This window comes from Branchiostoma floridae, chromosome 1 (assembly GCF_000003815.2).
Source record: "Branchiostoma floridae strain S238N-H82 chromosome 1, Bfl_VNyyK, whole genome shotgun sequence".
Classification (NCBI taxonomy): Eukaryota; Metazoa; Chordata; class Leptocardii; order Amphioxiformes; family Branchiostomatidae; genus Branchiostoma; species Branchiostoma floridae.
Genome location: NC_049979.1, coordinates 32,176,367 through 32,192,013, shown reverse-complemented (window position 1 = coordinate 32,192,013; position 15,647 = coordinate 32,176,367). Strand labels below are relative to the sequence as shown.

The window sequence follows — 15,647 nt, the reverse complement described above, 5'->3', positions numbered from 1 at the left end:
ATGGTATTCTTTTTGAACAAACACCGGGCCTGTTCATGTAAATGGGTTTAAAATTTCTAAGCTATAGTGTCAAATATTCAGCTCAGCGCGGTATACAATTATTTCATGCACATCTTCAGTGGAATGTGTTTGGAGGAAAATAATGTTCATATTTTCGTGATCATCATTATTCCCAAAGCAGAGTTACAATTCATTTATTCGATAACCGAGTCCAAGTTTTGGGGAGGCGAACCCTTTGCTGACTCCTATATACATAGATATATTATGTTGGATAAAATTGCCAGAAGAAAAAAAGGCGTGCTATCCATAGAAACCTTGCGAACAGTTACAATCCCTTACCCAAGCAATATCAGACTGAGTGACATTCTGCAAGATGACAACTGTGTCTTTACTGGTGAAGGAATAGTAGTACTGAGGAAATGGTGGTCAGTCCCGACCTCAACCGGGTCAGCTTGGGGAGGTGTGCATGTGAGGATGACCAACAGAATCATCACTGGTCTACCTTCAAGGATTCCTGGTAAGTAAACAGGACACTATTTCACATCGTCGCGTAACAAGATTTGTGACAAACATTATGTTGATGTGCCGGGCTCAGGTGACAGTGTGCGGTATGTCAATCAATAGCGTCACCTTCATCATCACTAAGGAGGTTCCTTCACACATCTTATTTTTCTATGAATAACATTTTGTGCACAGTAAATTTGACCATAAAGAACTTCTTGAGCCATATATCCCTATTCTCAACACATAAAATTTCACTCATTGTTAGGAGAAAACACTTAACAGGTCATTGCGCAATGCAGCGCTCTGTTGGTGACCGATGTTATCGTGAAATGTCAGCGTGCACCGAGCTGTTCGCATGGATGACTCACCACGTGACCCAATGACCTTGTCTTTATGTTTAGAGATTTTCGCCTAAAATGACTGGATTAAACTTATTGCTCTAGTGTTATTGCGAAGTTGATACTCATAATCATCGTTTTCAGTAGTGTCTAAATATACAGCAATTTGACAGCTTAAGTCACAGAAATTAGCCATTAGATTATGATTTAAGATCAGATTACTGGGCGTGGTGTAACTTCATAATGACACCATTGTCTGCATAAGGAAGCGTCACAGAAAAGTTAAAGGCCACCAACCGTCACACAAAGTAGTTTGTCAGTACATCGCCACGTAGCACACTGCTACTCGATCCTCAGATGTTTGGAATATTTAGCTGTTTTACAAGGTGGGTTCTTGTCATTTTTCTTTACATCTTGATCATAGGAAAGCCAGGATCAACAATATAGCTGTTAATGTATGATTTAAACTTAAATGCGTGCAGTGATCTCTTCACTCGATTAACAGATTTCCTGTCTTCTACATCGTCAATTTACAACAATGAACTCTGAAGCACCGTCCTGCTTTGCACATTTACGATGCTGAACTAATTTAACGATGTATAACGGTACTGCCACACTAACTTACCATAACGTACTAATTGTAAATGATATATACTGGTACAGAAAAGTTTAAGTTTAGGTTATATTAGGTACTTTTTGAAAACGGTCTCTTTGGTAGTCGCCTCCTTTGTCGGCTTACAACAGGAAACTGACATTAAACAACGCACCTATTTATCAATTTACGACGCTGAACAAGTTTAGACAATGTGTAACTAGTCTGCAATGTTCAGTCAAAATATCTGATAGCACGGTGGTGACGGGAGTGTGTGTGTTACTAGCTTAGACTTATCACTAATAGTACGGGGGTAACGGGAGTATATGTGTTACTAGCTTAGCCTTATCACTGATAGTACGGGGGTGACGGGAGTGTGTGTGTTACTAGCCTAGCATTATCACTGATAGTACGGGGGGTGACGGGAGTGTGTGTGTGTGTTACTAGCTTATCCTTAGATACATTAAAAAAAGCAGTGCCCGCCGCTGTCAAAAGTGGACTAAAATGAAATGTACAAGTATACAACCACGTTTATTGACAGTTACAAATGAAATGAATGGAGGGTGTGTGGTACTAACCTAACCTAACCTAATCACATTACATGTATTTTTAAAGGAAACGACCGACCATCAAAGGTAAGCCGTCACTTATTTTCGTCCCTCACCACAGTTACTATAAGTCCTTTACTAGTTAATCCCTGCGGATAGTATTGCTTTCCAGTTAAGGTTATCGTAGTTACTTAAAAAAAAAAAACAGTCCTCTCCTTTGTCAACAATGTACTGAAATGAATTGTACAAGTATGCTACCACGTTCTATTACAATAACAAATAGCACGGTGGGAGGATATGTGTTACTAACCTAACCCAATCACATTACATTTAGATTCAAAGGAAACGGCGGACGTTTAAAGTTAAGCTATCACTTCTTTTCGACTCCTACAACATTTACTATAACTCCTCACTAGTCGATCCCTGCGGATATTATTGCTTTGTAGTTAGGTTATCTTGGGTAGTTAAAACGGTCTAAAACAGTCCTCTCCTTTGTCAACAGTGAACTTTACTGAATTGTACAAGTATACTACCACGTTCTATTACAATGACAATTAGCACGGTGGGAGGGTGTATGTGTTACTAACCTAACCTAATCACATTACATGTATTTTTGAAGGAAACGACGGACTACAAAAGCTAAGCCGTCACTTATTTTCGTCCCATACCACATTTACTACAACTCCTCACTAGTTAATCCATAAGGATAGTATTGCTTTCCGGTTAAGGTTAACTTATGTAGTCAAAACAGTCCTCTCCTTTGTCAAAAGTGAACTGAAATGTACAAGTATACTACTACGTTCTATTACAATAACAAATAGCATGGATGGAGTGTGTGTGTTACTAACTTACTGTTAATAAGATGTAGATAATGACCGTTAGACCTTTTAAATCTATACCGGCTCAAAAAAAATACTACAGTTTTAAGGTTAAAACAAAAAGAACAGTGTACAGACACCATGTAAAAACCAGTGGGTGGAATGGCGCGTTGCAGTAAACACCCGGCTTATCCAATGATAAAGATGTGAACAAAGCCCACCAAATATGAAAAGCCTATAGACTGTTAGATTTAGTAGATAGTTAGATTATAAGATTAATATTGACCGTAAGCCTGATGCAAAGTATAGATAGACAGCGCAAATTTCAATAAGAGCTAGCTAGAAAACCCTTTTTTAATTACATCATAAAGACCAAACATTTTTCTAAATGTAATTTATATCAACTCATTTATACATTATTGTATTTACATTTTAAATGTTTTTGGCAAATACTCAAGCCTTAACGCTTTAGATCTAATTTCTGTACAAATTTTTGTCCCTTTTCAACATAGTTCTGGTCAAAAAAAAGATAATCTGTGCCATTGTAAACAATTCAGATGGTGCATAATTAACAGAGAACCGCAAACATTTCGTCTCGTTGCTTGTCGTGGAAAATTTCCTTTAAAATCCTGCAACGCATTTTTAGTTCCATTGCAGTTAATTCATCTCTGTTATGCAGATAATTCTGTCCATAAAATGAAATATCTGTGATACTAAATCATGCTAAAGTAAAGTTTCCACTTTTTCGCTTGTCATCCCTTGTTTCTATGTAAGTACAGATAACTTCTGGTAACGTAAGGATAATATGTTCAAATAGGTCCGATGTAACAAGGCCTATATAACTAGCGCATGTGACGTTAAAGTAAGGAAATTGGCTTCCTGACGATAAAGTTAAGGGTTTATAACATTATTGATAAACGAAAGGATGCTGTCTTGAATAACGTACCAAATCCCTATAGAAGAAGGTAGAGATCAAGGCACATCGTCAGAAATGTACTGAAGGATACATAACGTCAGTAAAACAAGCTAGACCGTACATATGGCAGAATATTATATTTACTGTGTATTCTATCGTATGCAATATAGTTGCAATAATTTGCATTTGTTAGACTAAAGGTATTTATTTAAAAACCTTCATGTTTGGCCTTGTAGTGCTACAAAGTCTTCACTATTTAGGGTTTGTCTTGCGAAGCTAGAGATCTCGACGGTCTGAAGGCCCTCTAGCGGGGTTTCTTTGTAGTACAGCAGAACTTCAAGGTGTAGCTTCTGGGTATACAATGGTCTTGTTTTTTGAGAGGCGAGGATTTGACGCAATGAAGAATTTTTACATTTCTTAGCCTTGGTGAATTTGTGTATTGTATGAACATAAGTTTGGTGACGGCAGTTGTGTGCTGTTCTATTCTATACCCATTGCATTGACGACTCTTATCAAGTTATAACTGTTCGATTGTGTTTATTCTCGAAGCCTTTCCAATCTCAGCAGTTTTTTTTTTTTCAAAATTTAACAGTTAACATGAGTATCCTTATATTTGCATTGCTTGTCACTTAAGCTTAATTTGCCGTTCCGAGGTAGGGACAGTTTTTTTCGCAAAGATATTCTGACACGATATATTTACCTTGCTCGTCATTAAAGCTTAATTTGCTCTTCTCAGACCAGAAGATCTACACTGCCCAAAAAATGTTTTTTTTTCTCATTTTGCTTTCCACCTTTGACAATTCTCATATGAAAAAAAAAAATATTTCTGTAGGAATGAAACGTTGAGTAAAATTCAAGCAAAACGAGAAACTACAAAAAAATTCTAGAGATTGAAGCAAAAATCTTCTTTTTTTTCTTTTAATGCAAGAAAACAATCCTAGAGATTCTTGTTTTTTTTCTAACCAGATTAAACTCTTAAGAACTGCAAGATTTTTTTTTCTTCCTGGAAATTAACTTTTCTGTGAGAAAGCAAAACAAGATAAACAAGAAAAAGCATTTTTGGAAGTACAAGAAAACAAATCTCGAATTCTCTCAAAAACTTAGCAAGCAAACCTTTGTTTGCCCCACGGACAAGTACATTTTTCTAAGATTTCTAGGGGACAGACGAATTTTCTTTCTGGAAGATAAATTTTGTGAGGAAACAAAACAAGATAAACAAGAAAAAGCATTTTTGGCAGTGTTTTAGACATCAGATTTCGCGAATTTAGGTCTAATTCTCTTAATACCAACTTTATTGGGAGCGAATTTTTCCCCACATCTTATGTGCAGCTTTATTTTCATTGAAGCTTAATTTACTTAATTCTCCTTAATTTCCTAATCTCTGCAAGAATGGATTTTTTAAAAGTTAGTACACTACCAAAAATGATTTTTGCTTGTTTTCCTTACACCATGGATAATTCTTATATGAAGTAAAATATTCTTGCAAGAAGAAAATGTAGAATAAAATTCAAGCAAAACAAGAAACTGCAAAAAAATCTTAATTCTCACGCGAAGAGCAATTTTCTTCTTTGGTGAAGAAAATTATTTCGAAATATTTTCACACCTAAGAATGTTCTAAAACTTTAAGCAAAATATTCTTGTTTTTTTCTTATGCTTGCTTTTTTATAACTCTTAAAAAAATTCAAAAATGTTTGCTCTTGATGTAAGAAAAGTATTCTCGGTGTAAGAATATGAATTTCATAACTTCAAGCAAAAATTTGCTTTTACCATGGACAAGTATGTTTATCTAAGATTTCTTGGGGACAGAATAATTTTTTTCCTGAAAGATAAATTTTCCGTGAGGAAGAAAAACAAGATAGACAGGAAAAAAACATTTTGGTACTGTATAGGTATCGCATATTCTTTGAATTGGCCTAAGATGCGCATAATAATTTTCTGACACCATACATGCACTTTAGTTGCCAATAATGCTTATTTTGTTCATTTAACACAAACATAATATTTTTCCTACACTGCCAAAATCCTACACTGCCAAGATGAAATATTCGAGCAAAACAAGAAACTCCAAAAAAATATTTTTCTGAAAGATTTTCACACCTTAGAATTTTCTGGAACTACTTTAAGCAAAATCTTCTTGTTTTTTCTTATGATGCAAGAAAAAAATTAATTTTTTATAACTCTTAAGAAATACAGTAATTTTTGCTCTTGACGTAACAAAAGTATTCTTGGTGTAAAAATACTAATCTCAAAAATGTCTCAAAAATTCAAGCAAAATTTGCTTTCCCCATGGACACGTTTTTCTAAGATTTCTTGGGAACAAAACAATTTTCTTCCTAGAAGATAAATTTTCTGTGAGAAAACAAAAACAAGATGAACAAGACAAAAACATTTTTGGATGTGTAAAAATACGACATTGTCAAAGAATTCCGATTTTTTGTATCGACCAAACCTAATGGGGTGCAGAATTATTTTTTTACATTTTACATGTAGAATGCTTGTCAGTTAGAATTGATCTGGCCTTCTGAGACAAAATAACAGTCTGGCATGTGTTTGTCACTTTATTTGTCACTGTCAGAAAATCTAATCGGACCATATTTAAAAAATCAGATGTCATTGGTGCTCTTACTTTGTGGAAACAGCTTAATTTGTTCTTCGAGGCAAAGTTATTCCTAGTAGATACGGAAAGAGGACCTGTTAGAATCCGTAAAAAAACCGCATCTTCAGCATCCGTTACCGACGGATACCGCGGTATATGTCAGGAGCTATTACCATTTTTTTCCCAGAATTAGTTGGCAACTTACTTGGCAAACTCGTGAGATGACCTGTGTGTTCGTGATAGCTGTAAATGTAAGATGTAAATTTTACAGTTTGAATAATTCTGCCGTTTTATTTTTGGAACCAATATGTGAGTAATAGCCGTGTTTGTAAGATGTAAAGTGCAAGGTTTGGAGAAAATCGTCTTTTTTTCTTAAAGCAGGTTCGTTTTCAATAGCCGTGTCTGTAAAGTGTAAGGTTTGGAGAAAACCATGTGTTTTTTCTCCGAGCCTGTGTGTTTGTAATAGCTATGTCTGTAAGATGTAAAATGTTAGGTTTAGAGAAAATCCTCAGTTGTTCCCTCGGAACCTGTGTGTGAGTAGTAGCCGTGACTGTAAGATATAAAGTATAAGGTTTAATGTTTGGAGAAAATCGTCTGCTTTTTCTTTGGATCTTGTGAGATTGTAAAAGCCGTGTCTGTAACATTCAAAGTGTACTGTTTTGATACAACCTGTCTGTAAGATTTAAAAATTGCAATGTTTGGAAAAAAAAATCCTCCGTTTTTCTCGGAACCTGTGAGTTTGTAAAAGCCGTGTCTTTAGAATGTAAATAGTAAAGTTTCAAGAAATTTCGTGTCTGTAAGATATAATGTGTAAGGTTTGGAGAAATTCCTCTGTTTTTATCTCAAAACCTGTGTATTTCTAGAAGCGGTGTCTTTGAGATTAAAGTGTAAGGTTTGGATATTCTTCTCGTTTTTTTTCTCTGTGTGTCTATAAAAGCAGTGTCTGTAAGATGTAAAATTTTATGTCTAGAGAATATCGTAATTTTTTTCCTCAAAACCTATGTGTTTCTAACAGCCGTGACTGTAAGATTATAAGATTATAAGAGTAATGTTTGGAGAAAACCCTTTGTTTTTCTTTTGGAAGTCGTGTGTTTGTAAGAGCCTTGTCTGGATAGGGTTAAACGTCATGTTTGTAAGATCATATATTTGAGTTGAATCCTCCGTTTTTTTCTCAGAACCTGTGTATTTGTAAAAAGCGTGACATGTTTAATGCAAGGTATGGAGAAAATCCTTTGCTTTTTTTGTCCCAGCCTATGTGTTTGTAATAGCCAAGTCTGTAAAAATGTTAAATGTAGTGTTTGGACAATATCCGACGTTTTTTTTTCTTTCAAGAACTCTGTGTTTGTAATAGCTCTGTCTGTAAGATGAATGAATGCTTTGGAGAAAATCCTCCGGGTCTTTTTAGGGGAACCTATGTGTAGGTAAAAGCCGTGTCTGCGAGCTGTAAAGTGCAAAGTTTGGAGAAAATCCTTTCTTTTTCTCTGAGGCTGTGGGTTAGTAATGACCGTGTCTAAAGTGCAAATTGTAAGCTTTTCTTAATTTTTTCTCCCGAGTCTGTGTGTTTGTAATAGCCATATCTGCAAAATATTAAGTGTAGTGTTTGGAGAAAATCGATTGTTTTTTTTTTCATCGGAATCTTTTTGTTTGTAATATACTTGTCTGTAAAATGGCAAATGTAAAGTTTGGAGAAAACTTACTGTTTCCCTCTTAAATCCTGTGTGTTTTTTTATAGCAGTGTCTGTAAGATTAACCCTCAAGCACCCGACCTTTTTTGCGACTAAAATGACCGAGTGGGGTCCAAACGGACCCCAAATTGTTTTGTTCATAAAATCTCAGTTCCAATCCCTATCGGTGATCATTGTGCATACATTGCTTCGTCAATGTAAGAGGAATATATTGACATGTTAAGGTGTTGCTAATTTCTCCTCATTATCATAATTTATGCAAAAGATCAGAAGGACCATGTTTTGCACTAAACCCATTCTGACCAGAGAGGGGAATTTTGAGGCCCTCAGCATGCTTTATGTCGTATAACTCATGAACGGTTAGTGCTTAAGCTAAGAAACTTGGTAATATATCACAAAATATCGTTAGCAAAATATTTTTGTCCATAAAGTAAATTTATCATTATTTAGGGTTGCCATGGCAACGGATATCTGACAGGCATATTTTTGCAAAAAAATTCCAATTTCGATTCAAACAAGGTTTTTTGGTAAACCATGCTTGTTTTCTTAGAAACAATAAAATTCTATGAAGTTTAATGCTATTTTCATGATTCAAAATTTATAATTTATGCTAATTTCATGACGTCATTAGTCAAAATCCAAGATGGCCGCCCTTACAAGCTGAATGACGTCATGATATCGCCATATTATATGGTGATGACACAGAAATTTTTAGGAGGATTTATTTGTACAAGTTTACTATTCTCTGAAAGTTTGGTAGTGATAGAATAAGTAGTTAGGGAGTTAGACTCAAAAGTTTGTTTTAAAACCTGCACTTTTTGGCTGGGGTCCGTTTGGACCCCAGACGGACTGATCACGGACTTTCTTTATAGCTTCCACAGTAATGTACCAATCTTCATAAAAACTTAGTAGAAGGTGTAAAAGATATTGGTTGACAAATTCACGGAAGGATTTTTTAGTGAGATAAAAAATGTTTAAATGGTACTTAAAAATTTACGCCTGGGGTCCAAATGGACCCCAAATCGGGTGTTTGAGGGTTAAAAGTGCAATGTTTAGAAAAAAATAGTCCGTTTCTTATCGCAAACTGTGTGGTTTAAAAAACATTGTCTGTGAGATTAAAAGGCTAACGTTTAAATTCTCCGTCTTTTTCCTCGAAATCCGTGTTTTGTGATAGCAGTGTTAGTAAGGTAATATATATAATGCAAGGTTTGGTTAAACTCGTTTGGTTTTTCAAATAACGGTGTTTTTGTAATAGATATGTCTGTAAGATGTTAGGTGCAAAATTTGAAAAAAATCCTCTGTTTTTTCTCCCAGCCTATTTGTTTGTAATAGCCGTTTCTGTAAAATGTTAAGTGTAGTGTTTGGACAAAATCCTCCTTTTTTTCTATCAGAAACTGTCTATTTGTAATAGCTCTTTCTGTATGATGTGAAATGTATTTATTGAGAAAAATCCTCCTGGTCTTTTTCGGAACCTATGTGTAGGTAAAAGCCGTGTCTGTGAGATGTAATGTGCAAGGTTTGGAGAAAAGCCTCTTTCTTTCTCCGAGACTGTGTGTTTGTAATAGCCATGTCTGTAAAGTGTTAAGGGTAGTGTTTGGACAAAATCCATTGTTGTTTTTTTCTCGGAATCTGTGTGTTTGTAATATACGTGTGTTAGACGGAAAATGAAAAGTTTAGAGAAAACCCACTTTTGTTCTCTTTGATCCTGTGTATTTGTTATAGCCGTGTCTGTAAGATTAAAAGTGCAATGTTTAAAAAAATTCTCTGTTTTTTCTCGGATCCTGTGTTTTTTTTAAAACCCGTGTCTTTAAGGTTAAAAGTCTAACTTTTGGTTTAGATCCTTCGTTTTTTCACAAACCCTGTATGTTTGTAATGGAAGTGTCAGAAAGATGTGTAGTTTAAGGTATGGAGAAAATCCTCTGTTTTGTATTCGGAACCTGTGTGTTTATGAAACCCTTGTATAGGTATAAGTATATAAGTATAAGTTATAATGAAAATTCTGTATTTTTTTTCTCAAAACATGTTTGCTTTTAAGAACCCTGTCAGAAAGACATTAAGTGTAAGGTTTGGGAAAAATCCTCCTTCTTTTAACATGTGTGACCGTTAGATTAAAACAGTAAAGTATGAATTAAATCCTCTTTTTTTTTCAGGGGAACTTGTGTGTTTGTAAAAGCCGTGTCTGTAAGATTTTAAAAAAAAAGTAAGGTTTGAGACAATAAGGTGTATGATGCAAGATTTGGAGAAAATCCTCTGGGTTTTTTTAACTTAAGATTGCACATTTCATCTTACAGACACGGCTATTACAAACAAACAGGATCAAAGATAAAAAACAATGAATTTTCTTCAAACCTTACATTTTTTATCATACAGATACGGCTATGACAAAGTCACAGGTTCCAAGGTAAAAAAAAATCAACAAACATTTTAGAGACACGGCTTTTACAAACACACAAGTTCCCCTGAAAAAAAGGGGATTTCATTCATACTTTACTGTTTTAATCTGACGGTCACAGCTATTAGAAACACCTAGGTTAAAAAAGGAGGATTTTTCCCAAAACCTTACACTTAGCGTCTTTCTGACACGGCTTTCAAAAGCAAACATGTTTTGAGAAAAAAAAAACAGGATTTTCATTACAAAATATAATTTAAATCTTACAGACGAGGGTTTGAGGCTTAAGCCGGTGTGTTTGTAAAATGTTAAGTGTAGTGTTTGGACAAAATTTTTTTTTCTCTGTAATTTCGCTGTGTCTGTAATTTATAAATGTATGCTTTAGAAAAAAATCCTCCGGGTCTTTTTCGTGACCTATGTGTAGGTAAAAGCCGTGTCTGCGAGATGCAAAGTGCAAGGTTTGGGGAAAATCCTCCTCTTTTTTTCTCTTCGGTCCTGTGTGTTTGTTATAGCCGTGTCTGCAAGATTAAAATTTTAATTTAAAATAAAATCTCCATTTTTTCTCGGAACCTGTTTGGTCTTTCAAACCCTCGTCTGTAAGATTAAAAGTCTAACGTTTGGTTTAAATCCTCCGTTGTTTTTAAACCCGTGTGTTTGTAATAACCGTGTGAGAAAGATATAAAGTTTAAGGTTTTGAGAAAAACCTCTGTTTTGTTTCCGGAACATGTGTGTTTGTAATAACCGTGTCTGTTAGATGTAAAGTGTAATGTTTGAATAAAATCATCCGCTTTTGAGGCACCTGTGTGGTTTTTAAAACCCTCGTCTGTAAGATTTAAATCATATTTTGTAATGAAAATTTTTTAGAGACACGAAAATTACATGGAATTTCATAGAATTTAATTGTTGTCAGAAAACAGGTGTAGTTTACCAAGAAAACCTTGTTTGAATTGAAATTCTCAAATTTTGGCAAAAATATGCATGTTAGAATATGGTTGCCATGGCAACCCCAAAAATGATAAACTTACTTTATTGACAAAAAACTTTTGCAAACAATATTTTTTGAAAAATTACCAAGTTTCGTAGCGTTAGATATAGCCGTTCATGAGTTATGCGACATAAATGTTGCTGAGGGCCTCAAAATTCCCCTATCTGGTCGGAATAGGTTTAGTACAAAACGTGTTCCTTCTGAACTTTTGCATAAAATTTTGATAATGAGTCGGAATTAGCAACACCTTAACATCTCAAAATCTTCCTCTTACATTGACGAAGCAATGTATATACAATGATCGCCGATAAGAAATGGTACTGAGATTTTATGAACAAAACATTTTGGGGTCCGTTTAGACCCCACTCGGTCATTTTAGTCGCAAAAAAAGGTCGGGTGCTTGAGGGTTACAAAAAATCCTCCGTTTTTTTCTCGAAACCTTTTGCCGTGTCTGTAAGATTAAATATTAGGGTTAAATCCTCCGTTTTTTGTCAGAACCTGTTATTTGTAAATACCGTGACAGTAAGATGTACGATGCAAGTTTGGAGAAAATACTTTTTTTTTTCTCCGAGTCTGTGGGTTTGTTATGGCCGTGTCTGAAAGTGTCTAAAATTCAAGGTAAGGAAAAAGCCTATTCTCTATCCCAGAATTTTTGTTTGTAATAGCCATATCTGTTTAATGTTAAGTGTAGTGTTCGGACAAAATCCTTTTTTTCTCGGAATCTGTGTGTTTGTAATATACGTATCTGTAAAATGGAAAATGTTAAGTTTGGAGAAAACCCACTGTTTTTCTTCTTGATCATGTGTGTTTGTTATAGCCGTGTCTTTAAGATTAAAAGTGCAATGTTGTAAAAAAATCCTCCGTTTTTCTCGAAACCTGTTTGGTCTTTCAAACCCTCGTCTGTGAGATTAAAAGTCTAACGTTTGGTTTAAATCCTCCGTTTTTTTTAAAAACCTGTGTGTTTGTAATAACCGTGTGAGAAAGATATGAAGTTTAAGGTTTGGAGAAATTTTTTTTTTTCTCAAAACATGTTTGCTTTTAATAGTCGTGTCAGAAAGACGTAAAGTGTAAGGTTTGGGAAAAAATCCTTCTTTTTCCTTCGTGTTTAAAACAGCTGTGACCGTCAGATTAAAACATTTAAGTATGAATGAAATCCTATTTTTTTTAGGGGAACTTGAGTGTTTGTAAAAGCCTTGCTGTAAGATGTTTGTTGATTTTTTTTTTTCACCTTGCAACCTGTAACTTTGTAATAGCCGTATCTGTAAGATAAAAAAAGTAAGGTTTGGAGAAAATCCACTGTTTCCCTTTTGAAACCTGTGTGCTTGTAATGGCCGTCTCTGTGAGAATGTGCAATAAAAAAAATACTCCGTTTTTTTCTCGGAACCTTTGCGTTTTTTTAATAGCCGTGTCTGTAAGTTTAATTTTTTTTTTCTCTGAACCTGTGTATTTGTAAAAACCGTGACAATAAGGTATATGATGCAAGAATTGGAGAAAATCCTCTGTTGTTTTTTAAGCCGGTGTGTTTGAATGAGCCGTGTCTGTAAGATGTTAAATGCCAGGTTTGGAGAAAATGCTTTGTTTTTTCTTCAGCCTATGTGTTTGTTATAGCCCTGTCTTAAAAAAATAAGATAGCAATGTTTAAAAGAATTCTCTGTTTTTTCTCGAAACCTTTCTGGTTTTTCAAGCCCTTGTCTGTAAGATCAAAAGTAAAATGTTTGGTTTAAATCCTCCGTTTTTTTTAAACCTGTGTGTTTGTAATAGCCGTGTGTGAAAGATGTGAAGTTTAAGGTTTGGAGAAAATCCTCTGTTTTGTTTCCGGAACCTGTGTGTTTGTAAAAGCCGTGTCTGTAAAATGTAAAGTGTTATGTTTGAATAAATCCTCCGTTTTTTTGGGAACCTGCGTGGTTTTTAAAACCCTTGCCTGTAAGATTTAAAGTATAATTTGTAATGAAAATCCTGTTTGTTTGTTTTTCAAAATATGTTTGCTTTCAATAGCCTTGTCAGAAATATGTTAAGTGTATTGTTTGGACAAAAATCTTTTTTTTTCTCAGAATCTGTGTATTTGTAATATACGTGTCTTTATGATGGAAAATGTAAAAATTGCAAAAAAAAAACACTGTTTGTCTCTTTGATCCTGTGTGTTTTTATAGCCCTGTCTGTAAAAATTAAAGTGCAATGTTTAAAAAAAAAATTCTCCTTTTTTCTCGAAACTTGTTTGGTTTTTCGAACCCTTGTCTGTAAGATTAAAAGTCTAATGTTTGGTTTAAATGCCCGTTTTTTTAATAAACCTTCGTGTTTGTAATAGCCGTGTGAGAAAGTTGTGAAGTTTAAGATTTGGAGAAAATCCTCTGTTTTGTATTCGAAACCTGTCTGTTTGTAAAAGTCGTAAAGTCTCTAAGATGTAAAGTGTAATGTTTGAATAAAATTCTCAATTTTTTGGGGAACCCGTGTGGTTTTTAAAACCCTTGTCTGTAAGATGTAAAATATAATTTTTAATAAAAGTCCTGTTGTTGTTGTTTTACTCAAAACATGTTTGCTTGTAAGAGCCTTGTCAGAAAGACGTTAGGTGTTTTTAAACTTGTGTGTTTGTAATAGACGTGACTGTTTGATTAAAACAGTAAAGTATGAATGAAATCCTATTCTTTTCAGGGGAACTTTAGTGTTTGTTAAAGCCGTGTTTGTAAGATGTTTGTTGAATTTTTATAGCCGTAAGTTTGAATATTTTGGTTAAATCCTCCATTTTTTTTCTCTCAGAACATGTGTATTTGTAAAAACCGTGACAACTGGAGTTCGGCGACCTCATACCTCCATGAATATTTAGAGCTTTTGTGAATTTCATGCAAATGACTTAACATTAACATAATTTATGCATGGTGTTGTTCACCATTGAATAACGTACAGTACACACGTCACAAGTAAATGTCTCAATTCAAAACCGTCTCAATTCAAAACATCAATTATTAGGTTATTTTGCAATTTTTGCATAAATTATGCAAATAAGTTCCTCATTTGTATATTTCATATCTGTATATGTTCCACCGATTATAATTAACAAGTGTTACATTTATTGAAGTCCAGTTATTTCCAACAATGGAATTATACAATTTTCTCAATAATTATGCAAATTAAGTCCTTATTTGCATAAAATGCATATCATTATGAACATCTTTGCCTAAGCTACCTGCATACCTACAATGCAGGCAATCCGCCTATCCTTTCTGCAGTTTGGAGCGTCTTGACATAAACGCCCCTGCAATTCCACAATTGGATGTTAGGGGACTGCAATAGCCCTGACCGTCAGATTAAAACAGTAAAGTATGAATGGAATCCTATTTTTTGTAGGGGAACTTGTGTGTTTGTAAAAGCCGTGTCTGTAAGATGTTTGTTGGAATTTTTTTTTTTTTACCTTGGAACCTCTGAGTTTTTAATGGCCGTATCTGTACGATAAAAATGTAAGGTTTGGAGAAAGTCCACTGTTTTTTCTCTTTGATCCTGTGTGTTTGTTATAGCCGTGTCTGTGAGATTTGTAGTGTATGTACGATGATCACTGATAAGAATTGGAACTGAGATTTTATGAACAAAACACTTTGGGGTCCGTTTGGACCCCACTAGGTCATGTTAGTCGCAAAAAAAGGTCGGGTGCTTGAGGGTTAAAAGTGCAATGTTAAAAAAATCCTCCTTTTTTTCTCGGAACCTGTTTGGTCTTTCAAACCCTTGTCTGCAAGATTAAAAGTCTAACGTTTGGTTTAAATCCTCCGGGTTTTTTTAAAGCTGTGTGTTTGTAATAACCATGTGAGAAAGATATGAAGTTTAAGGTTTGGAGAAAATCCTCTGTTTCCGAAAACTGTGTGTTTGTAAAAGCCGTGTCTGTAAGATGTAAAGTGTAAAGTTTGAATAAAATTTTCCGTTTTGGGGGGACCTGTGTGGTTTTTAAAACCCTTTTCTGCAAGATTTAAAGCATAATTTGTAATGAAAATCCTACTGTTTTTTCTCAAAACATGTTTGCTTTTAGTAGCCGTGTCAGAATGACGTTTAGTGTAAGGTTTGGGAAAAAATCCTCCTTTTTTTAACATGTGTGTTTGAAATAGCCGTGACCGTCAGATTAAAACATTTAAGTATGAATGAAATCCTTTTTTTTTCATGTGTTTGTAAAAGCCGTGTCTGTAAGATGTTTGTTGTTTTTTTTTTTTACCTTGGAACCTGTGAGTTTGTAATAGCCGTATCTGTACGATAAAAATGTAAGGTTTGGAGAAAGTGCACTGTTTTTCTCTTTGAT

At 34.5% G+C, this 15,647-nt stretch overlaps 1 protein-coding gene across 2 annotated transcripts in view; it reads left to right on the top strand.

Moving 5' to 3' along the window:
- Nucleotides 1–1,114: 1,114 nt before the first annotated feature.
- The window catches only part of LOC118410926 (homeobox-containing protein 1-like), a 51,140-nt gene continuing 36,607 nt past the window's right edge, over nt 1,115–15,647 (top strand). The window contains exon 1 of one of the 2 annotated variants that reach the window (XM_035812843.1): nt 1,115–1,228. Coding sequence is in view for 1 of the 2 variants with exons in the window: in XM_035812865.1 (XP_035668758.1) it covers nt 1,200–1,228 (29 nt within the window). In the remaining variant the exon portion in view is untranslated. The remainder of the gene's footprint in view (nt 1,229–15,647) is intronic. The other variant, XM_035812865.1, reaches the window with a different exon arrangement.